Genomic DNA, 27,315 nt, shown 5'->3' on the forward strand with positions numbered 1-27,315 from the left:
GAGCACGGCGCTAACATCGCTGTGCTCAGAGCGGACAGTCGTCTCCATCGAGCTGTGGCCACGTCTCACTCTGCCTCAAACTGTCCAACATCATCAAGGTTTATTGCTTTGAGAGAGAGAAGTGCATATATTCAGACCAGAGCTTTTCTCCAACTCCCTGTAGACATCCACGCGTTTCTTTTCAGAGAAGAAGGCGAGCTGCTGCTTTCTTTATTATCATTATGAATCTATGTTAAGAGGCAGGACACAGTCCAGCATTTCTGGGTGGGTGTGGGATGACAGATGGTTCAGGATTCTGCTCTGGATCAGACCAGGAGCAGCTCAGTGCAGCCACACAGTGAGTGATGCCCCCCTGGAAAGGCACAAGCTGCACAAGGTCTCACCTGCAGACAGTGTGAGGATCGTTTTTCTCCCAGAGCAAAACAGAATGGAGGAGAAAATGAAAATAATAGTGCACTTCATTTCTGCAGCAGCTTTTAACTTTACAAAATATAACTAATCTCAATTAAGCTGTTTTCAGACATAAGCGGAGGAGAACGTCGACAAGACAAATCTCCAGTGTTGAGGTGTGTGGGGGGGGGGGGGGGGGGGGGGGGGGTCAAGCAGGCAGATATTCATTCTGCTGCAGATATCACGTGTTTTTATTTTACAGCACAGACACCGGGTCTCGCCCATTCATCTGTGGCTCCACTTTTCATCTTATTATTTGATTTCCTTCAGTTTAGCTTCTGCCGCTTGTTACAAATGTCTTGAACGCCTGTGGAGGATCTCCTGCTGCGTTCTCATCTCGGTTCTTACGGAGAACGTCTGAAAGCAACTCGAGTGAAGTGAACAAAAGCACGACCGTAGATGACAGACTGATAAAAGTGTTTTATAGTTTAATTCTTCACTAATAAAAATTCAATGAGAAAGAAAAAAAACAAACAGCATGGAGGTACCCTGAGATGTCTGGATTACACACTACTGGAAAATGCAATACAAAATAAAAACTATTTTTACAGGTATGATTCTCTGTGAAATTAAAACAGCTCCTCAAAAGGTTCCCAACATTTCACCAGTTTCCTAACAAAGAAATGTAAAATATCATGAGGATTAAAAGTAGAATTATAAGGCAAACATTCTTCAGGTTGAACAAAATGTTCCGTTCTACCGAGTGCGTCTTTTAAGATAAAGTTTTCAGGAGCGACTTGGAGCCTCCGAGGGTTACATGACAAACGTAAAAAGAGAAAAGACCTTCATGGGGCTACTGCCCTCCGCTTGCGCATAATCACAATACCCCCGCTGTCCCTTCTCGAAGCAGCGCCTCTCAAATTATTATTTAAATAAAATTACCTCCTAGTGTGAAGCTTCTGCAGTACACATTCTTTAAAAAGGGGATCTGGCCCTTGTCTTTTTTTGTTTAAGCTTGTTTCTATTTCCTCTAGGACAACCTACACAGTGTTGTGATGCGCGTGAGTGTTGTGGTTCCTTTCAGAGGCTTGAACGTGTTGTGAGTCTGGCGTGAATTCTAAATCGCAGCTACGTTGACGATCACGGCTATTTGTGATTCAAATACACGCGTTGGTTTTTCTTGTAGTGGTTCCGGCCTGCCACACACGTCCACCCACACACACCCAGCCAAACACACACACACACACACACACACACACACACACACACACACACATGCAGGCTCAGTCAGATTAAAGTCTTCCTGATGGGAAGGAGCGGGGGTGTGATGAACAGAGCAGGCGCCCCCCCCCCCCGCTGCTGCGTGTCCACCTGCAGGCCTCGCTCACAGCTTAGCAGCCATGAAGTTGATGTGAGGTTTGACGAGTGGGAACAGAGGGAGACTCCTCTTGAACTCCGTCATGTTCTCAACCAACGTGGGCTGTAAACAAACAAACAAACAAACAGCAGGTCAGACCCACACACCTGACTCTAAGAGCTGTATGCACATTGTTTCTATGGCAACTACGATGAGTACTTTCTAACTTAGGACGAGTGAGTTAGCTCGAGTCCGTTACAGCAGCTGCGCACATTATGGTTTTGGTTCTTTTTCACTCAGCATCTATCACTTCTTCTAAAAGTAGAAGTTTCCTGAGTTTAGACGCAGTTTCTCTTCTGCAGAACTGACCACAGAGACTTTTCAGTTTGGTCTCGACCCAAGTGACGGGTGTGAAACGTGCCTCGGATCAACGACCCAGAATATAGTCCGACCAACACAGGTGGTCCGAAGATGTGACCAATTAAATAATGGCTCTGTTTGCTTGCAGTTCAGAAGTTGAAAAGAAATCGAAGCAGCGATCTTCACCTCTGTTTATATATTGTGCTCGTCCTAAGTATTGTACCTTTAGTTTGTGATGCTAGTAGTAACACCGTAGTTATACTAGAGTAGCAATGAAATGGTTCATTCATGTTCCCTGGTTAAACAGAGCACGTCGCTCTACGATCCAATCAGTGTCAAGTAGAGGTGCATATATCGTACCAAAGTCTTTTGTTCGCAACTGAAACTACAATGTTAAACCAAAACTATCTGGATCCCATTTAACAACTAAGACATGAAGCTTGGTTAATACTTTAGGATGTGAAAACCCTCAGGTCGTACAATAAATATAGATTTTAATATAAAAAAAAACTTTTTAAATAACTTTACTCAAAACAGCAGGACGTGGAGCAGTTCAGAAACATTTACCTGCACATGTTAACAGATTGTGTGATCTAATGTTGTTCAGGGTCTGGATGTGGGACTGAGTCTAAATAAACAGTGAGTCCATGGTGATGATCAAACATGTCACTCAGTATCACAGTGAGACTTCAAGAAGGAGTAAGAGTAAGATACACAGGATAAATCAGGGTAAGATACAAAGGTTCTAAGTGTTAATGGAATCCATACATTGTTAGTTTAGGTCTTTTCAGGTGATTTGACAAATAGACTGTTGCTAAAAACACAGGGTCTGGTACGATGACTGGCATTATCACATTTTACCTCTACACAAACTTCTGTCCACACGGAGCAGGACTAGTTCTTTAAAGGGTCTAGTTTCTGTCCTCTTGTACAAAGCAGTTAGTGTTTAATAAGCCTGGACGTGCTGTGTGCAGTTCACTGATGTCCTGTCACATTAGTTCAGAAGGCTTGATGGAGCATAAACAGAGAACATGACTGTTACCTGTGGCAGAGAAGGAGCAGGAGCAAGGTTGACATCATTCTGAGCCGGGAACTCTCCCACTATGGGACCTGGAGAACACACACACACACACACAGTGTAAGGGTGACGTCAAGGTAAACCTGACGCTGACTGAAGCCAATGTGACCAGCACGTCTACAGACACTCACAGGAGTCCATCTCTCTGGACAGGACGTGCACAGACACCTTGTGTCTCTTCGGGGCTTCGATCGTCAGTCGTTCCTGCAGAGACACAGACGGACGGGTGAGTTGATGAGCGGGAAGGAAACGGGAAACATTGGAACGGCTTCGTTAAATGACGACTGCATCATTACTAGAACCACACATTCGAGTCAAAGTCATTCATTAAAGACTGAAGCCCCTTTTCCACTGGCAAGACCGGGAGGTGAAAGTGTGACGTTTAACAAGACGCACCAGGAAAAAAAAGGAGGCTTACTCCTTCACTGGCAACATGACAGGAGTCGATTTTAGCATGTTGACCGGTGTTTAATAAACTGGCATATAGCCACTAATTTTGGTGTATTGTAGGGTTCAAAACTCTGGTAAAGTGTGGCCAACATGGCCGTGGTTTCCCCCCCAGTCTGGGATGAGATGTGACAGTCCCGTGGAGACTCAGCTCCGCAGTCGGGCCTCATCACTGTCTCTGGATGGAGGATTATACCAGAGTGAAGATTTGGCTCATCTGCAGTCACACAGCGTCGGCTCTGCTGGCCAAAAAACATGGGTGGGGGGGGGAGAGTGATCGCAGCCGATATGACATTAGAAATGCATTAGGTGTATTCTGCATGGGGCCTGGAATGGTTTCTGCCGGGCAGAGATAATGCCAATTCTTTCAGCGGCCGCACGTCTTCGGCCGTTTATCCTCCTTGAAACAGGCTGGCTGTCATTACGGGGCTGATACGCTGAGAGCACCTCGTGTCAGTGTCACCTCCACGGCTATGAATAGAAGCAGGGAGGGAGATGAAAGCTGGGGGGGGGCAGACTGAGTCCAGTAAAACGATGTGTGCATGTGGATACAAACACGCACACACACACTAGACCAATACTGCTGTTATCACAAATGTACCCATCATGCAGTCAGTGCTGAGTAACAGTGATATGAGAGATATCATTCAGACAGTACAGCTAATCAATACAACGCTGATCATGTGTAGCAGGGAGGTAAAGCATCTGAAAAGAAGCTACAGAAACACTTAAAGTTGGGTTATTGTGGTAAATCATGTAGCTGCCACCCAACAGCACCTCTGCAGTCAGTACAGCGTTAACTACGGCAACAAGGTCCCAAAATTTAGGTCAAACCATAATCATAATCTAAGGCTCAAATAAAACGGTGGCGCTCTGAGCAACAAATCTAGCCAGGGAGCCATTTTATGTTCATTCCCTTCAAAATGATGTTGGTATCTCCATTTGAAATAATAAGCTAAAACTCTCAAACTCAGATCTGTGTGTTATTACTGGTTTTTACCGTCCTCTCATCACAACAAGTGAGAATAAGGATTAATGATATTTAACAAGAGGTTTAAATAGTCATCTGAAGAGTCTGAACTGCCCCTGACATGATGGGGTTGGTACTTCAACTCACATGAGAACTTGTCTTTCACTCTTTAATACTCAGAAACACACATCGATAGAAACCATTCCTGTTTGCAACATTGAGTGAGTCGAAAACTAGAAAAATCATTAAGTCTGAGTACAACACCCAGTCCACAAGTTCAGGAGGGGACTGAGTGAGAAGACAAGTAGAGGACGGGGACATGTCTCCCACTGTCACATGTAGTCAAAGAAAGACCCATGTGACAGAGGGTTGAACTACTTACTCTGTAGAACTCCATGATGTTTTCTTTTGTCAAAGTCTTCAGATACGCCACTTCAACGTTATCTGCAACACGACAAGGGAAACACAAGTGTCAGCATAAATCAGTTCTAGACACATCACTGCTCAGCCAGAGGAAACAGCCTGGACTTCACATGAGCTCTATTTTAACACATTATGTGTGTTCATTTTAAATAAGTACTGTTTGTTATTGTGTCATAAGATTCAATCAACCAATGCCCTTCTACAATCCCATCCTACCCTTCCTTGCATAAAAGCACATGTTAACAAGGTTTATGTAAAATAACATAAGGTAGGAAATAAGTAGATATATAATTAATTAAAATGGATATAGACAAATAAATCCTAGTCAAACTGCTATTTTAACATTTTTTAAAGTGAAAGCAGTTTTATTTTAGGTCAAAGCTGTTATTGTTGCAAAATAATGTGTATCTAAAACACTCACTTTAAATTGCTGTTCAGACTCAGTTGCTTATGAAAAGCTCTGATATCAGGATGTTGTCAAGTTAATTTGTCATTATATATTAAGTTTATTGTTTGACTTTATTTGTTATATTGTCTCCAAGTTCTGAGCTGCACAAGGAGGGAAATTCACAGAGAAGACTCAGTCTCTAAATAAAAAGTCTAATAAACGTCTGTTGCCCCTGAGTGATGATGTGTGCTGGATGTTTTTCTGTGCCCTTGGCGTTGAGCGCCAGCCGCCCACCCAGCCTCCTCCACCTCCTAGTATCAGTAATCACCACCACCCCCTTAGGCAGCCGCTCAGTGTTGCCATCACTCAGGGCTTTAGGCAGATTACTAGTGATTCAGGCCCATTAAAATCCATTACTGCACTCAGGAGAGCGCTGCAACAGAGAGGTGTGCTACGGCAGCAGATTATTACGGGCTTTAATCGGGCTCACCTCTGGGATGGACCAAAATACTGAGAACCACAGAACTTACAGCACGTCTGGCTTTGTATGCAACACAAGCGCTTCAGAACAGCTGGTAGATCCGGAGAGGGTTTTTGAAAAATGCTACAGTGAGCAGAGACATGACGAGGACCTCACCTCTGTCAAAATTATACTGCTGAGAGATGATCTCTCCCCAGTACTTGGCGCACTCAGCGGACAGCTTCTTGGGCTTGTCCAGGCGGCGGATGGCCAGGGCCTGGATGTGTTTCTGAAAGGCTTCATCGTTCATCTCCTCCACAGCCTTCTCCATGGTGCAGAGGAAAGCCTCCACGCGGCTCTCTAGGTAGTGCGGCGCTTTCTCCGACTGGATGATAAAGCGCAGCCCTTGAACGCCGTTCGCCCGCCGCGGCCCACTGAACACAATGTATCCTGTGGGGGGCGGGGGGAAGACAAGGAAGATATGTTAAACCTCAAGCAGGAAGACAATTTGGTTTAAATCAGAGAAAAACTGCTCAACGGTCATTTGGTTCCAAACTATGGATTTCACATCCGCTAACAGACATGAACCTTATACGTGTTTAGGTAGAAGCATTTTACAGGAAGGATTTAGTGAAGCGTGGTCCTCGCTTATTTCTTACCACCTTCTTTCGATTTATCTTGATAATCACATTAGGTCTGCGTCTATTATTATAGAACAGCTGCCAAGGAAATGTGGTTCTGAGCCACAATCTACCCTAAAATTTTGAACCATCATCAGCACTTTAGAAACTTCACTTACACAGTTCCTGTTCTATGTAGAGCTGTATCTGATTTCTAAATGCAGATTAAAAATCCTCTTCTAAGAAAAATGCCCAAATTCACTTAGTCCCAGCAGTTTTTCTTGCATCTGCGTGACTTGAAAAGTAGGTTGGAAAATCCAATAAGCTAAACATTGGACATGATATTTTCGGACTCACCCAGCTGTTCTTTGGTTCTCAGTGTGTTGAAGCAGGGCTCGGAGATGATCTGACAGAACAGCTCCAGCTGCATGTTGTCGCGGGTCGACTGCATGTCTGTCTGGTAGTAGATCTCAATGCCACAATTGTTGTGCACCTCGTTCCTCTGCTGATAAACATACCAGCCACCTGAGAGGAACAGAAGAAAGTGGGTCGTCTCTTTCAGTATCATCAATCAGAAAATGCAAACACATTCACTTAGAAATGAATTACTGATGCAGAAAAAAAAAGAAGCAGGGCTTCTGAGCTGGGAACCAAACGTTCACAAGGTATACAAAAAAAAACAGAACATCCGAACTTGATTAACACTGGGTGCTGGACAGAAGTTACAAAAATCAAAAGACAAGAATGTCCACACACCAGTCGATGCTCCCAGAAACAAATTAATGTAGGTGAAGTTTCTGGGGAAAAGGCACAATCGAACATGACCTGTCAGGTGACCTTTCAGTGCCGGTATCTCTGTCAGAAGAAAGGCCAGTGCCTGCTTTCCTGGTAGTTAAAATTTGTTCATGGGAGCATTAACTGTTGTGATGATATTCTCGTCTTATGAAAAACACAGCTCACTTTTTAAGAATTGTCTCAAGACTAAAGAAAGTAACCCAACTGAAAGTGTATCCATGCATTTTTTTTAGGTAGATGTATATTTAACAGTCATTGAGGTAGCTAAGAAAAGTTTCAAGTCATTTAAATCTAAACGCTTTCATAATTTAAAAAACCCTCCCCTGTCTTGTGCCGCTCAGTTTAACATAAACCAGATAATGAAGGAGGTTATGGAAGACAGAATAAGATAACATAAGCACTTTAATTTCTTTCTGCTTTGTGTGTGTAGATTTAATTTAGATTATAAAGCCTGTAAATGTTCAAAGAATTCTTTCTAACATGACTGCACCCTGGTGAGATATGTTGACAACTACACTTAGCATGTAATGCAGTCAGTGAGCTCAAGTAGAAACCGAAATCCACAATGATCCATCATCCGAGATAAGAATGCTAATGTATTTCACCGGCTCAGATACACACATCGATACAATCCATTCCCCTTTGCAAAAAAGAGTGTGTCAAAAATAACTGCATCATTAAGTCTGAGTAAAATACCTTGCACAAGTGTTGAGCTGTTTCTGTAATAGATACACAGCCAGCCAAGCCTGGGCACTTTGCTTGAGGCACTGATTGAGTGTAAAACATCAGAGGTTCAGACGGAGGACAGTGGGGACACTCTTCAGAAAGGCGGAGATGTTCTGCTGAATACCAACATTGTGCTTTTTTTTGCTGAGTGTCTCCAAATTGGCCTCCTCCAGCCTTTTATCTCTACTTGAAATATGCCTGCTGAGGAGCCCTCCATTCATCCATGGGGAAAACCAGCTTCTTTTACGCTCTGCTTCAGTTTGTTTGAGTCCAGTGTGATCAAGCTCACTTTGAATGAAAGAGAAGTTAAGGCTGGGTAATGCAGGTAGCTTTATGCACATGCTGACTGAGCACTGCGGCTCTGCACTCAGGAAGCGTCGGGTGTGCACAGACTTTCAAAACTGCCCTCGCATTCTTCTACTAACTTCGCACTTAAGTTCACTTAGAAAACACAATAAGGAATAGGTGACAACTTTGATTGTTCAAAGCACAAAAGTAAAGCGTCACGCTGTCAGTGTGGCATAAACAACAACCATGAAACACTATACAATAAAACTGCGTATTTGCTTGTCAAGTACGAACTGTGTCAATAACCCAGTTATTCATTTTCTGTGCATTTAAAAGATATGCCAGGTTGTTGAGTCTTTGCTAAGGTAAAATAAGACTTTAAGAACATTAGTGGTCGAGTAATCTATTTTCTAGAGTTGAACCCAGGCCACTCAGGGGTGTTTCGCGGAACCTCTTGGTTTTTCGTTTCAGCGCCTGTATTATCGGGTTAAATCTGCAACACTGACTGCTCCTATTTTCTCTGTGTAGCGTGCCTGGTTCACAGAAACATAGACAGTGAAAATTATCTTTTACCGAAGTCTGTCGAATGTGTCAGGGTTTCGTACCGTAATGTCCTGGTATTTAGTTGAGCACAGACCTATTTCTATTCAAGGAAGTAGTCAGACGAGAAACCTCACGTAGCAGCTTCACTGCAGACACACTCCAGACGTGCAGAAGTCACAGCAGATCAGCGATGCAGCCGTCAGATGCTGCCCCCCCCAGCCACATTGGCCAAGGCGTTAGTCCTTGTACTAAAAAGTCTAATGATTCATTTAAGATCACGTGCTCTCACAGAGATCCCTGTATAATCGCCTGCAGGTTAATTTGAACTTACTGCTCCAAAGCTTTCAGCTCTGAGAGTAATGTGTTTTTAGGACAACCAGCCAGTTAGTCATTTCTTAAGCCAATTTTGTGTTTACGTCCTATTCGTCCTTCTCTTGTGCCCCTGCTCTGTGTCTGACTGGCAGCCTGGAGCCAAACCTGGAAAATCCCTCGGTGACACACAGGATGTCTCCGGGTGGCCCTGCACGGCTCTGCTTTTCCTCTCCATATCACTCAAGTTTCCTAATGTAATCAGACAGGTCGCACAGGTGCTTGGCTTTGCATGTCAGCGGTCATCTCTGTATTGCGCAGAGGAGGCTGTGTGTGTACTTTGCCGGATGACGTTCGTTTCTACTCAGTTAGGTTCCTCTGTGGGGAACGAGGGATATTGAATTTAATCAAGTCTTAACAAACGTAAGAAGGCGTCACTGATGACGAGGGCAGAGGCACTGGGTAAGAACTCTTCGGCGTAGTCGCCATGGAGACCGGCATGACTGGCCGCTGATGAATAAGAGCGGTGTGGAGGAGTACAGGACCTACCGTCTGGAACCTGCAACTCTCTGTAGCGAATCAGTTGGCTCGGGAGGAGGGGCTTCGTGTGAGCGTGCTCAATGAGCTTGTCCTCCAACATTTGCATCATGCCAAGAGCAGACTGGGGAGAGAGAAAATACACTTTAGTCCACAAAAACTTTAAAAGTATTTTCAAGATAAATCGTACGATAAAAGTTTTACAATTTAATTACTGTGCACGGTTTCCCCTAAGCTGGCTCCTATTTTATTTAGATTTACTATGTACATTATCCTTAATTGCTTCCAGCATTCACTGACAGTTGCATTAATCTCTAAGCTCTACAAGACCAGAATTAAGTTTGCTTGACATTGAACCTTTCCCCCTTGTAAAGCAAATTGATGGTATATGTGGGCAATACACTGCTCTCAACCATCACTAATACTCAGTGAGGTTAGATTGATATTCACTGGATATGTTCCTCCTTCATTAACTTTCTAAGCAGATGGTTTGTTTCATTAGCAGGAATTGTGATCCATTGTCTACTGGGGCTACTACAGGTACCATAACACAAAGGCAGTGAATGTAATTATATTTGCTGTGCTCAGGGCTTGAAACAAATCGGTTTGAACGAGACCACAGCATTGTATGTTTCTAAAAACAAGGTACTGCTTAGTTGGGTTAATCCCAAACCTCAGTGTGGACACTCAAAAGTCTTCCACTTTTTAGCATAGCAAGTAATTTTCCTGCAGAACTACTTCAGCTGAATCATATTTTGAAGACATGTAATGTAAACGGCTCTGGACTCTTTCCACAGCATCTTAAGGGCTTCAGGTCTGAGCTCTGACTGGGCTTTTCAAAAAAAAAATCAAAATACATTGTCATGCTGCTTCGCTGAACTTTTACTGAGCTTTAGATAGAAAAACAGACATAAAAGTGTCATAAAATTCCAGTTCACTCAGCTGCCGCTAAAAAAGTAACTCCAGACAAACCTCCTTGGTGATGTTTCCGTGGAGAAGGGTTTCAATATGTAACCGTGACAATAGCTGAGGTATGAAGGCCTTGAGGCGTGGGAGCGTTACATCTGGAAAACAGATCACACACACACAACAGCAATTTATCAAAGAGCGATTTCAGAAGCTGCTATCAACACTGAATCTGGAAAAAAAAAGGTGAATAAATGCTGTGTGGCAATTTCACTGTACAGCATCTCGGTCACAGACATAAACAGGGTCACGTGATAGATTGTCATGCAAACCTGGAACAACACACAGCCAAAGCATTTAGTTACACATGCACACAAAATCCAGTCTGTCTCAATGTGGGCTGGCCAATCTGAATTCAAGCTAAGTCTGACCTACATTCACGAGGATGAGCTACAACATGGATACACACACAGACACTCGATTTATATAATGTATTCTTTGTCCATAGCAGCACCAACACACAAAAGCAAGAGAAACTGGTCAAAAGATCCCAGACAGAGGACGTGTTAGTGTGGGGACACTGACAAGAGAACAAGCTGTGGTAATTGGAGGCCGTGTTGCCGGGGCTTCCGGCCTTGACCCTTCAGGTTAATCGAGTCTCATGTGAATCCAGGGATAAGGTGTGTAAGCTCTGTTGTAAAAACATAATCCTCCCTTCAGGTTTCACACTGGCACTGCAAAGAGGAAGGACTGCAGCCAGGGAGGCATCTGCTGGAAATCAGCCTCAGCATTCAAATGAGGATTCAAAGGAGAGGGAGGAGTGAAAGACTGTACACCAAACACCTCAAACTTTATCCTAGCTCCTTCTTACCTATTCACTAACAAACTCATTCTACCAACCAGCTATATAGGCCAAGCTTCATTTGTTCAGTTCAATCCTCACTAAAGGGATTAATTATGCGAATTTCAGTTTGGCCCATAGAAGAAAAGGTGCTAATGAGCACAAAGTGAAAAATGAGATTGAAGGAATAAGGACTGGGACTTAAAGACGAACGTAAAGAGAGCGATTAAGAACAGTGTCTCACCATCCAGGGCCTCTCTGAGCTCATCTTTGGTCCAAGCAACCTCAGTCATTAGTAGACGGAGGTAGTACATGGCGTGCTGGTGAGGCTGCTCGGCTCTGAAGTTATTCAAAGACCTCATGTACTGCAGGGAGAGAGAGAGATGGTCAAGACAGTTTGACATCAGGGACTGAAAGAGTCAAAATTATTTCTAATGCTACATCACTGCTCTTGTGTTGGAAGGAAAAATAAAGATTCAAAAGATGTTCAGTGAACTGGTGAAAGAGATTTTTCCTCAACCATGAGTCATCATAAACTTGTATGATGATGATGATGATTGCGTTGCAGTCAGACCTTACCGCTTCTTTGATGATGTCAAAGCGCCTCTCGTCTATCTCGAAGTTGGCCATTTTCTCAATGATCTTCTTCAGCAGGATGTGCTGTTTGTCATTGTAACCTTTAACGGACAGCTGTAGCAGACATGGACAGAGGACACATGGTACGTTATCAAACAACACAGAGATAAGATGACGCTAGATAAGGTGATCAGTGTGTGACAGAGCAAACTGGAGCTTCATTTGTTTATTTTAAGTTTTGAGGGATCCATTTCTAATGTGTAGATAAGTGCTTTGATTTCTGGCAGAACAAATGATTTTCAACAAAATCCCCCATCTATCGATGAGTCAACTTCACTACAATTCATACTTAAAAGGTAAAGTCCCAATAAAGCACCAGTACGGTTAATAAACACTGACATTCCACTTTAATTCAATGAGTGAAAGTCTTTGACATACTTATTGTATAGTATGGCGTGTTTGTGCATTAACAAATATGAAATGTCACAGAATGATTAAATATATGTATAAGAAGATTGATCTAAATTAGGAAGAATCACTTCATCATCTCTGGTAACATATTTCACTGTCATCTCTCAGGAAGATGATGCTTTCTTATGGAAATATATATCTTACAAATTGAGACCGTGACAGTCTCAATTTGTGAAGGTTATTTAAAGCTTCACTTTGCAATGTAATTCAAACCTTATGGCCCTTCCATGATTCAGCAAAAACCTGCAGCTACATGGCAATGCTCCCTCTCAGACTCATCCCATTCCACGCTTCTGCGTCGCTAAGCCCCCGAGGTGACACCTGTTAAAAGTAATCTCTCCTAACATCATTAACCTTGAAGAGAGGTCAGCCAGCTACACCGATACTGCTGACTCAAATCAGCCAAACACAATCACACAGCTACAGTGTGTTGAGGAACAGTGCCGAAGGGCACAACGCAATCAGAAATTTACTGGGAGTAGCAAAAAAAAAATGCAGGTTACTGGATCATATAACAAAAGGCTGCAGAGTGTTAGTTAGAAGTTAGAAAAAAACAAAAGCACCACCACCGCAAATAAGTCATACGTGAGTAGGTTGCTAATTTGCTATGGAACACTAAATCCCTGACACACAGGCACAAAGCTATACTCTTAAACTTATGTAACCATCGCAGCTAACCATGTCCACCGAACGTCCTGGTTACACATTCACTTCCATCGTCTTTTCTGCACTAACAGCAGAAATGTTACTAAAAATATCTGCATCTGCCTCTTCTGACTTCATTATTTGTGTCCTGAAGACATTACCCTGAACAAATTTCAGAAGTGAAGCCGTAATATCAGCTGAACCCACTAGAGTTCAGTGTATACTGACAGTCTGCATAAAATGTTTAAGGTTTATTATTTTCAAGGCTATAAAATAAAAGGCCAGTACTTTAAATAATCTCAAATATAATTCATTTCATATAGGCTCATGTTAGAAATGAAAGCCTTGTTAATTTGAGTTGTCTAGTAAAGAAAAAATATATTAAATCCCTTTGGGTGAATGCAAATGCCTATGACATCTCCAGAGGGCAGCATTACCTATCCTACAGTAACATTAAGTTTGAGATAGCACAGCAGCAATCACAGATTCCAGTAAATCTCGCAGGTTGCACAAACGACACACAGCACTGCTCATGTTCAAATAGAGCGCAGACCACCAAGCCAGTTCCACTCTGTAGCAGCCGCAGAACGAACCATTCACTGGTGCCCCACTTCCCTCCAAAATTCAAACAGCTTACTTACGAGGATGGCATTCATCCCTGAGGCTACGCCATACACCAGCCCGGCCAGGCGGGCTGCATATGTATACTCTTTTAAATCATCCTTCAGTAACCTGAGTAACAAGTAGGTCATGTTGCAGTGCAGGGGATCTGTGTATAGGTAGCGACTAATGGGAGGGAAAAAAGAACAGATAAAAAGTTGGGAATGAGGGGTTGCCAACCAGAGGGGGAAAGAAAACAACAAGTATAAGAAGAATGATAATAAGAGTATGTATATGCAGCCTTGTGACCAGCTGTCTGTCCTGACAGGCACAAACTCCTCTAGAGATGACTCGCAAGCCCAGTTACAAAATAAATCACCATATTTAAATACTGCATGGTGTTAACTGCAAGTATGCAATTACCTCCGATAACCCAAAACTGTGAGAGAATAAATACCTCCTCAGATGATGAGGTTTCATGGAACATGGGTGAGATGGGAATAATGAGGAATGAAAAAAAGACGCAGACCCAACAGACCAACCAGGTGTAGGTCAGAAGGTTTTGTAAATTATTTGCATTTTTCTTAAGCTACAAAGGTGAGAGTTACCACATGTCTCAAATTGACAATGACTTTGATAATACAAATAAGTGGTTTTCTGAAACTGTATTTCCATTCATCTGATTGTGAAGAAAAACCTTCCAATCTGACGAGGTAAACAGCTTCAAATTACCTGTTGCCTGGCTGAGCCACAGCAACACAGTCTGAGGTGATGAGTAGGGGACGTAAGGTCTGGGATGTGGTGTGTGTGCACTGGGAAGGCCTTTCTGAATACTTACATACATCCCATAGACGGTATTTTGGAGGTCATAGTTCAAACCAGCTAGCTCGGCTGCATATGCATACTCGTTGAGGGAGTCCTTGAGGAGCTCCAGGTATAAATATGCCATGTTACAATGCAATGGGTCCACATATGCAAACGGGCTGTAGAGGAAACCGCAGTGGTTAAACAAAGCACAGAAACACAGCATAGAGATACTAGTCTCTTCATTGTCTCATGGTAAGAGCTGAAGAGAACACAAGTACAGTACATGAGTTTACAAATAACCAAACAATTAGCTGCAGTTATTAAAGGGTGTAATGCTACAGTATGTGAGTACAGTTTTCACAATGCCCTGAAGATTCGGTTTGGCAGCTTATTACAGATATGGTGTAAACAGATTAATTACAGTCTAATGGACTAATACTGTGTAACTAGAGTCCCACCCAGAAGGGTTTGGCAGAATTTCAGGTGTTATCTGCTGAAATACAGACATGTGAACAGGGGAAGAAACCTCCAAAGTAAGATTGTGTTCAGAAGTTAATTATATGAAAACTGAACAGTTGGTGCAAAACTATTCATCTTCGAGTGAAATCCTGTTGTGATATTTAGTGGTAGTGAGTTTTTTTTTTTTTTCATTACTTAAAAAAGTTGGAAGATGTTTAGTATTACTAAACTAAACGTGATTTGCATTGACATAGAACTTGGTGCCAGGTGAGTTACACAGGTTCATAGATATTGACTCACCTAAAGAACTCAAAGTTCAGACAAGCCTTGGGCAGGAAGAATTTGTCATCCTGTTTGAACCACACCTTGCTCATGGCAGTGTCCTGTAAGAAACACCACAAGCAGGCAGTTGTCATTTTTAGATTCATTTAACATTCACTCTGTAAAAAGAAGCATTTGCATGGGGGTCCATGGAGATGCCAGCAAAAGCTCACCTCAGCTTATCATCACAATCAGACTCTTGACATCATGTTAGTTTAATATTAACAGATTATAAATATGGTATGCAAGTACTAATAGAAAAAGACAGCGGCTCTTATCTTGTCTTTCTTTCACAAAATGGAATATGTGTGCTGTTCTTCAAGTAAAACTAATGAATTCAACCGTATCACTTGATCACAAGGAAAAACATTATCACCATATGAAAGTGTAAGAGATTTGTAACTATATCAGTGCAGCAGCGACTTTGTCTTAAGGTAAGGAAAGTAACAATTCTTTGGTGAGAGAGCAGCTTTTCAAATCTTGCCTTGATTAAAGTTGGTACTGATGGAGAGTCTTTCTCGAGAGGGTAGATCTCGAAGTTGGTTGGGATGAACTCGTTCTTCATCGGTAATTTGAACTTGCCGTTGAGGTCTGCATTTTCCCATTTCTGGAAGACAGGAAAACATTGAGCAAGCAGCGTCTCTTAGGACTTCCACAGCAGTCATACACCCACACCAAATAAGAAGAACAGACTCCACAATGACTTAATTGATCACCTTGATGGTCTCTTCGGTGATGGCCTCCTGTTTGTAATGTGTGCCATACCATTCTTCTGTCTTGTCTGTTTGCCCTTCAAAAGACTTTGACACCACCGCAACCCTGGAAAAGAAAAAAGAAAGAAAACCATGTCACATTACATGATAAAAACACATCTCTTACCAAGCATATTAGATACTGTTTGTACGCCACAACTCCACAATATGAGATGAAAGTGGTTTGCTATTAGTGTTCTATTTGAACACATGTTTGCCTCAAACTGACCAGAAATATTTTGAATTCCTATACGAACGACTGGAGACCTCAGTGTCCTGCATTTGGAGTTTGTGCTTCACTGGTAACTTAAACATTTATACAATAAAAAAAAACAGCAACAGTAGATAACTACTTATTAAACAACCCATGATGACTCAATGCAAGCGTGATGATGCAATCAAACTTGCTATAACTTCCCTTCCAGCGGACTGAGTGAAACTGGCACTAAAGGGAATCTAATGAATTTTAAGCAGCGCTGGTGAATCCCCAAGGTTAAAAAGCCACTTTAGCAAAGGAAGAGACTGGCATTCAAACAATCAGTGTCACTGAGTGCAAGCTATCTCTTCCATGGTGAGCATTAAAGAATAGAGTCGTCACACATCTGCACTTCGCATGAAATGATATACAGTTAAAGGCTACATCTATGAATACATTTTAAAAGCTTGATATCACAGCCAACAGCTACAGAAAAGGACGTCACTCTCCCTCTGTGTGGGTTGTAATCTGTGCAATGATTGTGCGCAAAGAAGGATGACGTGTCTGTACTTTCTTCCACTACAAATAATGAAGCCAAAATATATCTAACACAGGTGCAGCCATCTTGTGCTGGAGACATCATTTAGAGCTAGAATCTGCACAGTAATGTTCAGGGAGTTGAGCTGCGGAGTTGAGGTCCCACCAGTAAACCCACCCACTCCCACTTATATATAACATATTATTAAAGGTGAAATATTTTATTCGGGCCAAAGTGTCAACACTCTTCGGTTGAGCATGCCTCAAAAAACAACAAAGAAAACATTTTATACTTATATATTGACAGCGTCCCTCAGTGGTTCTGAAACTGACCAGAGACTGATGTTCTCACACTGACCTGACATGTTCTGGTCTCAGCTTATCCAGCACCATCTGGATCAGATCTGGTCTGAATTCCTCCAAAAGGTACTCTGCTGCTAGAACCTCTTCAAGGGGGTAGTACTGAAACACAGAGCCGACAGTTGATAGCACTGTATAGCTGGAGGTGAGGAGATAAATAGTAAGAAATTTGAGGCAACGACAGAGAATTAAATTCTTACTTTCTTTAAAGCTAAAATATTTGAATGATTCAACCGCCACTGGAGGTGAGAATCAATCTATCATTTTAGTTATAGGTTTCATTAATTTAGCAAGTGACAGTGAATTGAAATTCCATGGTAAAAACAGTAAATGAGTCTTGATGAGACAATCCTGACTGTAACTCTGCAAAATCTTCATTCTCTCAATGCAGTCAACATGAGGAGCACGCAGCCTAATGACGCCATGAGCTGCATGGTGTTGCCATGGAAACAGCCTTTACAGATGGAGAGGGGACCTACATGTAGTAATCCAGCAACTTTGGAAGTGTAACCTCGGGGTCTTTCCTTGTCCTTGAACCTGAAGGCCACTTTGTTTAAATCCTACAGAGAAAGAGACAGATTTGGAGGTTGAAACAGGCAAAGTCATGACATAGATATAAACGACATAAATGTCTAACCAGATTCTAGACGGAAAGAACTGCACAGAAAGATTTTACACTGCAGTATGAAAGCTGTATATAATGCAGCTTCATTTATATGGCATAGAGAGACACGGCAGAGAAGATGATGAATGTAACTGACAGGTTTGAATCCATCAATCTCAGCTGTCAGTGTCTCTGCTGCTTTATTAGTGTCTCAGCTAACCAGAACTAAGTGGGTCCAGTTTGTCGTGCCCCTCCACCTGAACTCTTGTCGCTGGGTAGAGAACGTTCATTACCTTGCACTCATCAAACACCCACTCCTGAGGCCCCTCTGTACGCAGCTTCTGGACGTATTGGAACATGTGGAAGATGATGTCCTCAACGTGCACTGCATCAACACACAGATTAATGTTCTTTATCAACGCATAGCCTCATTAACAAATAATCACAACCATGTGCAGGAAAACATTTACAAACATGTAGAGTCAGGTGTGTTACTTACAAAGGCCCTCTTCAGTCAAGTCCACATTGATGATAAAGAACATGAATCCTCTGGCTCCTTCTTTTTGCCCTCCGACAAGCGTGTTCACCCAACCTAAAAATCATAAATCAAATTGATCACCTTTAGCATTATAATTATTTTTCATTTATTCATGAGTAGATTTTATTTCTTTATATGGTGGAAATTTAAATCTCTGCATATGCTTGATAATATATTTAGAATTATTTAAAAAAAAATCTGGATTATGAATTAGAAAAGTATACTCTGGTGGGCAATTACTCTATCTTAGGGTTTTTCTATAAAATGGGAACTACACAAAGTAAAATTGTAAATTCTCATTTTTATTTTAATTCCATTTTCAATTCTTTTTTTGAAAAAGATAACTTTCAACCTATCACAATCCCTAAATGCTCCAAACATGTCTGTCATTATCTGGCGGCTTTACCCATCTTTTTACCTTTAGATTTTAGCTCAGACAACAAACTTCCAGGTCCTTCATGGCCAATCAGATGTCCTAGATAATGTCCAGGGTTAGACTTGTAGTACTTCTGTAGGTCCGGGATGGGGAAGGTCACATAAAGGTTCCGGATGTCTTTGATAGGCACCACATTGTAGAATTGCTATGACAGAACACAAAGAACATTAAATCAAGTTGCTTGGGAAATTACATCATAACTTCTTAGGTATAAAGTTGAATAAATCCTGGGGCGATAAGTTAAGCAGCTCACTCTGAGGTGTTCTTCCTGGAAGGGATGCTCGGGGAATTCTGGCACAGGCACATTCTTGTTTTCCACTTCTGCAAACAGCTTCACCACCATGGAGGTCAAATCATCTAATGATTCTGTAGGTAACCAAGAAGGACAAAAACTTGAATTTTCTCATTTATCATAGATTAAGTTAAAATACAATAAGTAGGTTATATGAGTGATGAGGATGTTTAACTGTTTAGCAGAAGATTTGAATGCGACTTTGACTTTGAATGCGCTCATCTACTTAAGTAAAAACCTACTAAAGCCGTCTCATCATTATTACTCATTTCCAGGATGCTCACATCAGTTTGTCAGCAATAATTTATTTTAACAATAAATGCTGTACAGAAGCTGATGAGAATATATAATTGATGATATTGATTGATGCATCATTACATAGGCTTATCATATTTAATGGTGTAATTAGAAAGCTATTGAAACCATATTTGTGAAACATTTTAGCCGTTAACTCTTCCTTTTAGCTAAGTTACATCAGTAGTGTTTGTAAATGTCTTCACAGGAAGAGGTTGTACTTCTACCACAAAGGAAGCAGAAGTTTTCACGATAAGGGATTACTACGAGTAAGAAGCGTGAAAGGCTAGAGGGAGGAGAGAGAGATGAGAAAATAAATAGAACATCCCACAATGTTCAGCATAGCTAAACAAGCGGTAAAGATACAATATGATAAGCTGTAGGGCATAGAACATATGGACAAACCTTTAAGAAGTTACTCAACCAGAATTAGGTAGAAGCTTCTTTTTCATAACGATGGTTTCCAAGAATTACAGTTTTAAACTTTTAATTAAAAAAATATATATAAAAATCTATGGTTCTTGCCCAACACACCAAGTCATATGTGACATGTATTGTTTGTTTCCCTTTAATGTCTTAGAGTACTGTTAAAGCCAAGTGATGTTTTTGTTAAATTTAAATGTTACTTATGAGTCATGAACTCTTACCTCTCCCTAACACACACAATCCCATGAGGTTAGAGGAGTAATACATGGAGTGAAACTGCAGGAGCTCCTGACGGATGTCGATCCCTTCTTTACAAGGTCTGGTCTCAAGGGTCAACTTGTTACCTGTAGGAGAAATAAGGGATATATATTTTGACTGAGTATATGCTCTGTTTTGATTTTTAAATGCCACTACTTCATGACAAAGAACAGATGTAATAATCTATCTTTGAAACCTTGCAAATACATTATTCTTCATAGTTCAACCTCAATTAAAAAGCTTGTTTAAATAAAAAGATTAAAAAATATGACCAGTGCCGACTGACACTTCCTTAAATTTATTATAAAGAATGGACAGGTGATGATCACAGAAAAGGGTGAAATAATGAATACGCCTCCTTTTGGAATAAGATTTCATTCATTGCTGCCTTACAAACATGTGAGTGGTTTAGGCTGAGAACCTGAAAGGCTAAGGGATTAGGATCACTATGATTATGATTCACTTTTATGATCACTTTTTTATTTTCACTTTATGGTTTCAAAGTGAAAATGGTCTTTAAAGTACATGAACAAGCTGCTTGCCTGCATAACCTCTGAAGAAAGCCAGGTGCCATTGGTTGAAACTTTGAGACAATGAATAGGAATTAATCTGGAGAAGATTATGATGGTCAGTTAGGAGCTTGTCAGGGCCGGTATGATCCTCCTCTATTTTCAACTGGAATAAAGACGATATAATTCAAGACTGCCATCAGGTGGCTATTTTGAGCATGGAGCTACTCCGAGCCAGTGCTACTCTAATCCGGCAATTCAGTTAAATACAGCATGCTCCCTTCATGATATGAGAAGCTTTACTGCAACAGTTCCATGTCAACTGAACATTTTAGTGATCAATATATTTATTGCCCATATAGCTTTAGAAAACCATGTCCTTGTTTGGCAAGTGTGACGCAGTTCTTTGTGTAAAGCAAGACATAATCTTTAACCGTTTAGCCTGTGTACCTGTCACTCAGAAGCTGTTATGAGTCAAGGTGACCTTCATGCGTGTACACTTATTACCACCATAGATGAATGATTTGGTGGGAAATGCTGATTAATAAGAAGTATTCATAGGACCATATATATATATAAATATTACACCGCTTTAGTAATTTATTAGTGTCTAAATACTTATTGTTCTCAATTGTGTTTGGTGTGTAGCCACAGAGAGAGACTGCAACGATGACTTACTATAACATAAGTGATTAATGTAACGAGCAATGGTGGTAATGGAGTTTCTACCTGTTCCAAATTTACTGAAGGGGTGGTTAGGGTTGCCAGTGGCCTTCTCTAGCTGAAACAGCCTCCAGGCATCATTCATTAGGTTCTTCTCATGCTCGGAGTCCACAGCATTCACCTCTCTGTCCTTACAGCTCTCATCAAACAGTGGACAGAGGAAGAACTGGGCAAACCTACACAGATAAAAAATGACAACTAATTCAACATACCACATTACATTATGTAGAATCACCATTTACATTTACAATGAAAGAGCCAGGGATTTGTAACTTTCAACAATAAAAGATGTGCACTTGGTGACCAAATGCTATTCAAATGAAGGTCATCTATGTATACGTGCGTGTGTGTGTGTGCACAGTACAATTTTAAGAAACAGAAAAATATATAAAGTCTGTAATGGGGAAAAAACGAAATTTGCATGAACATTAGGTGTGAGCAACTGCCATGTAAATTAGAAGTGATACGAACACAGACAATTTGAATGTTTTTAAAGCCACCCCACAGATCAGTTGCTGTTGTAGATTTAAGCAACAGATGGCATATTGTTCAAAGTCCGGATAAAAATCCTTGTTGGATTGAACTAAAATGTTGCTGGATGCTTAAATCTGTTAAGACTCCTTGCATAACAATCACATCATGAATGTTGTTCTGAAACATGAACTACACTTTAGGTGTTTGCATTAAGTATTGGGTTGGGGTTGCATTAAGACTTACATAAGATGATGGGTATAAAAATCCCACTATTTTAAATTATCAAATGTCTAGAGTCACTGTGATTATAACTATACGAGTGGTTCAAATAATTCAAACCGTAGATGACAAATTATTCTTTCAGACATATTGCTGTTCTATTTTCAAAGATGGACAATCATCAATATTTCAGCACACTCTGTAATGTTCTTTCCAACCACACTAGCATCCAGATGGCCTTTGCAATTCACTGGCACAGAGGAACAATTAGTCTGTGCTACAGACACAGGTGCTTGCTAGACTATCATTCATTTATAAGTAGGTAACCTTATCCCTATAGGTTCAATACTGACACCACCTGACTGTCCTCTGACACAGCTGACTGGGGAGCTCTGCTCCCCAGCAAGGCCAGGGACATCAGTCTCACCCTGTGCCTGAGGTTTCTAGTTTGAGGGGGGTAGGAACTAGTGCTGATGGTTACAAAATTGAGCATAATGAAACAGGGTCTGGTAACCAAAGACGGACAGACAATGACCTGGCAGCGTTCGTGAATTAACAACTGGGCTCCCATGGGAAGAATCGTATACTGATACAACCACTTAGACCAGGTGTGTGGGACATCCTGCATCGGAGCCGTGTGTGCTCCCTGAAAGACTTTAAACTGGAACATAACAAAATTCATAAAAAGCTATTAAAAAAAGGAACCCAGACACCTAAAAAACACTTGGTCAGGGTGACCTGAACGCACATGTAGCACAGGTCAAACTTTTCTGGCAGAAAGGCAAGCTAACCCAATAGTTTTGTTGCCAAACCCAGTTTTGGGGAAATCATTTCAGTAGTTTTTGCGTAATCTTGCTTACAAACATACAAACCAAGAGCAAACACACACAGGGATGAAAACATAACTGTCTTGGCAGAGGTAAACATTTGTTTTGTAAGACTTTGAGTAGAGTGGACAGAGTTGCTAAAACCAGACAAAACTAAAACATGTTAGTTATTGCAAAAAAGGTCTGAAGGAATCCACAAAAAAGTTATAGTTTCTCTCTGGTTTCATCAACACCATCATCTGACATCAAACCCCTCGTAAAAGAGCAGTTCCAGTCCTCTCATCAGAGAGGTTAGTGTGATGCAAGTTCAATTATTTAGTATAGACCTAGGAGGATGTTACACAAATTGAAATGGCTCTTGACAGGTTCCCCAAGCCTGACTTCAACAAACTGATGTCAAGTACTTTAATTGAACAAAGGTCTCCTCTATGCAAGTGGAGTGGAGTGAGAATGATCAGCTGTCTAGAGGTTACTTTCAGGTTTGCTAATTAAGGCTTACATTTAAGGAAGGACAACGAAAAAGCAATCCCATTAAAATAACAGGAACGTACCTATCAAGTGCGCCTTCCAGGTGCTCATGGGACACATCAAAGTAATAGTTGGTATGCTCTCCACTAGTAAAGGCATTGGAGCTGCCTGCATGCTCGCTGAGGAACTGGCTGTACTCATTCTCCTTGGGATACTTCTCTGTTCCCAGGAACAGCATGTGCTCACAGAAGTGTGCCAGGCCCGAGATATTCCCTGGGTCCGATAATGAACCTGTGAATTCAAGAGAAATGATCACAAAAAAATGTAATCAATCAAGCTATATCAATTTGCTCATTAATGTTAACAGATACGTGTCAGAGATTGACAAGCTGGTCAGCCAGGGTGGGGAAGAAAGCAAAGAGCAGAAAAAGATTCAGGGTGTACATCAATAGTTGTTATAAGTGTCATTTCAGCAATCTTTTTACTCTTAAACATGAGACTTAAATAATGAAGTGTATGCAATTTACTACTCTGAAAGATGTACTAGTCAAAATACCTGGCATACTCTGGCCTCATTATCAGTACATCTTCAACTATGAAACATCTGTCCACAAACACAATTTAGCTTTAAGTGTTGAGAATTGAATCACCACTCCCTCCTTTCAACTTACTATGGCTTAATCTGAGGAGAGTTACATGTTAAATCATAACAACGTAGCTTTTGCGAGTTAGTAGTTTTAACACAAAATGAGAGGTAGACAGTAATAATTTGTTAACATTGTCATTCAGAGCAACAGGAACAATTGGCCGCAGAGGTCAAAGCATAGAGAAGAATATGAGCAGCATTGGGTTTTACTCTGTACATGTGATTATTATCTGTAAAGTAAATTTCTTTGAAGGAATTTTTATATGTGGGGCAAGATAGTCGCATTGTATTCCACTTCTATGCCCTAAACCGGTATAATACAGGTTCCCATGGGGACGAAAGCCACTGGCTGGCAAGACAATACCTCACCTATGTGAACATCCAAAGCAGCTGAGGATTTATCTGTGGTTGGGTCACTGATGAGCATGGCCTTCAGGCCATTGGTAAACTCCAGAGCCCTGTAAACCCGTTTGTCCTCTGGAGAGCGAATTATGTCTCTAACCACCCTCTGCACAGCCGGGTCGGTCATTCTGAGTGGTAAGGATGACACCAGCCTGTAGTGGAGGAAACAGTCAAAAGATTAATGCAGATAGCCATGTTCCTGTTTTATGTCCTCACTCTGATCAAACCTAACATTATGGCCGAAGGAGATATTAGAGCTGAGGGAAACTGCAGATGCAGCCTGCTTTGGGTCCAAATAATTACAAGTGACATCCAAGTATATTTCTGAAACCTTCAAGAAAAATACTGTGCATCATGTATATACACGGATATATTGGTCAGTCAGTAGTTCACTAGGATCACCCAGCTAAATTGAATACAGTTGGACACAACACTGCTACTAAAAAGCCTAACTTCATGAAGAATGTCCACATTCAAGTCTGGAGACAAGGAAGGGCATGGAAAAAAACTCATTCTTTTTAACCTGTTCCTGAGTTTACTTTGCTTCGCGCTCTGGACCATTTCCTTGTTGACTGATGCTCTGCCATTTTCTGATTGAAGAGGCTTTGCTTTGAATATCTGTTGATACTGGTCTGCTTTCATTCTTCCTAAGAATTTATGACCTGAGTGAGCCTCCACTGGGTTTGACTTTGGAAATGATATCTCTCTCACCACATGTACCTGTGCAGTTTACAACCAAATAACTTCTTTGGTCTCATCAGACTACACAATCTTGCCTCACATTATGTTCTTCGCAGTTGCATGCCCTGAATTCTTTGAAACATTTTATATCCCTCTCAAGCTTTGTGAAAAATAACCAATTTCATATTGAGGTTATACGACAGCTGCTTCCCTGATCCCATTGTTTAAGTGGCTCTCAGCAGACTGATTGAAACCAACCTGGTGCCACTCATCAAGCTTTATGTTCTGGCGATATTTGTTTAAAGATCAGACACCTGATTTTACATATTAAAAAGGTAAATCCTAGAGGTTTTATAAAAAAAAAAAAAAAAAAAGGTACTTAAAAAAGAATTTAAACTTTGAACTTCTTGCCATAAAAGATAAAGTTGGACTCATACTCAGCTTAGACCATCCCATACAATTACTTTTACAGGGGACCGTAATACCTTATTATGAAAGAGTACACTGAGCATAAATTGTGCATTAAAGTGTTTTATTTAAATCTATTAGGAGACACAAACTTTTGCCCTGAAAGGTAAATCCGTGTGTGGACTGAATATAACACACAGCTTTGTGAATAATGCAATACGGTTTAACAGCAGCACAAGCGCGGCCCTCAATGTGTGAAGGTAGGATTGACCGTAGTAGAATCCAAGAGCATTGGTTTTAACTAGGTGCACCTAATAAAAAGCCAACTGGGGAGTGTTGGGGAGACACTACCTTCAGGTCAGAAGTGAGGTTGACGGCGACATTCAGGACACAACGCAACAATGACACAAAGCCGGTAACCTCACTGTGAGAGACGGTGCTGTTGTTGAATGTTTGATGTAGCCCATTTTGTAAAGGAATACAAATAAGCCATTTATTTACAGCTGCAAATGCACTTGTGGGGAACGGTTTCAGAAATACAGCTAAATAACATTTTCGAACAGTTTGTATATTTACTTAGAGGCACGACTAAAATGAAGACCATAATATATCCTGACTAGGTTTGTAGAAATGTTTGGCCAAAAATACGTACAATTCTCAATTCCGTGTTATAAAGTGAATTAATAGGACGCATATTGGTGCTTCTCATCGAACCCAGTGGAGATTAGCGTTGGTAGCTAGCTAGCCAGAGGACCTTAATCCCACTCACAGGAGGGACACCAGCGTTAGCTTCATTTATCAAAAAAGATAAAGATAACGTGCGTCATGGTGGCAGCGGGATCAGATTGTTTAGGTTGATGCTAACATACAAAAACACACTCTGTTGTAAAGTAAACTATATCTCGTCCAGTTATATAGGCAACCCGCACGCAAAGCATTTGAGCTAACAAAGCTAACCAGTGATGCTAGCCGGTCAACAAACCGGCTTTAACAGCCCAAGTTGCTAACGTAAACTCTGATGCTAACTACCCAGCTGCGTGTCGTGGAAAATAATTCCGTGGTTTTTATCAAAGAGTTTCGGCCTTTGTCTGGCAACACTCACCTAAAACCTTGATTGAGACAGAAACCGGTGCCTGCTGACTGGAGGTATCTGGAACACTGGGCTGTTCTGTTAATGCACTTAAACATACTTTACACCCATGGAAAACAAACCTGCGTTCTTACAGCGCCATTTTAGAATAGACCCAGCCAATCGAACGCGGAGGGCAACGTGATCCAACTATTAGTCCATTGATTCTCCGAAAAATTAAGCGACTGATACGTACAATCACGACAAAGTCTACTAATTATATTAACTCTACACATACGGACATTTTAATTGACTGACATTTCGCAGATCGCTGAAGCTTTTTCTGTAAATCGCGTCGTGTCATTGATTCTGATGTCGATTGTTTAGGCTGCGCGTGGATTACAATTTTGCATTCAGTGCGTCAGATCCGGTCAGAGCCTGGATCCAATCCAACAGTGGAATAAATTAATTAATGAAAAATCATCTGTAGAGATATGAAGTGATGAGTCGGACGAACACGTTTTTTAAAAGTAATATTATTTTGTTTTAATTGTCAAACCCATATTTAGTTATTTATATTATGCTCTTAATGTCGTGATTTTATTTTCACTTTTAGTTTATTCCACTTTTAAGACAAAAAATGAAATGTAGCACCAGGATTTTGAACTCTTGTGTTGTTTTTGGAAATAATTCTAAAACATCTGTTTGCGTTTTACTTTAATGGACCGGTTCTGACATTTGTTTAAAAATAAGAAGAGAAGGATTTTCAGTTTATTCTTTGTTTTTAAAGGCAACCAAGTAAACAAATATGTAAATTATATGAACTAAAACTATCTGGGTTTTTTTTACTATGCCCGATGTATCAGCTGTGAGTGTGCA

The 27,315-nt window shown here is 41.0% G+C and overlaps 1 protein-coding gene across 1 annotated transcript; it reads right to left on the reverse strand.

Annotated features, from left to right (window-relative positions):
• Nucleotides 1–855: 855 nt before the first annotated feature.
• ide (insulin-degrading enzyme) lies at nucleotides 856–26,834 on the reverse strand. Its single transcript, XM_053436364.1, has 25 exons — nucleotides 26,470–26,834; nucleotides 24,246–24,430; nucleotides 23,314–23,521; nucleotides 21,249–21,418; nucleotides 19,974–20,096; nucleotides 18,994–19,106; nucleotides 18,723–18,885; nucleotides 18,266–18,358; nucleotides 18,060–18,151; nucleotides 17,642–17,722; nucleotides 17,161–17,264; nucleotides 16,034–16,136; nucleotides 15,802–15,924; nucleotides 15,297–15,379; nucleotides 14,569–14,713; nucleotides 12,018–12,128; nucleotides 11,683–11,803; nucleotides 10,664–10,755; nucleotides 9,704–9,815; nucleotides 6,851–7,018; nucleotides 6,051–6,323; nucleotides 4,985–5,046; nucleotides 3,317–3,389; nucleotides 3,150–3,217; nucleotides 856–1,870 (listed from the first exon to the last, which is right to left on the reverse strand). The coding sequence occupies exons 1-25, from the start codon at nucleotides 26,553–26,555 to the stop codon at nucleotides 1,775–1,777; spliced, it is 3,048 nt and encodes a 1,015-aa protein (XP_053292339.1). The 5' UTR covers nucleotides 26,556–26,834; the 3' UTR covers nucleotides 856–1,774.
• Nucleotides 26,835–27,315: the final 481 nt, after the last annotated feature.

The sequence above is a fragment of the Pleuronectes platessa genome, chromosome 12, assembly GCF_947347685.1.
Source record: "Pleuronectes platessa chromosome 12, fPlePla1.1, whole genome shotgun sequence".
Taxonomy (NCBI): Eukaryota; Metazoa; Chordata; class Actinopteri; order Pleuronectiformes; family Pleuronectidae; genus Pleuronectes; species Pleuronectes platessa.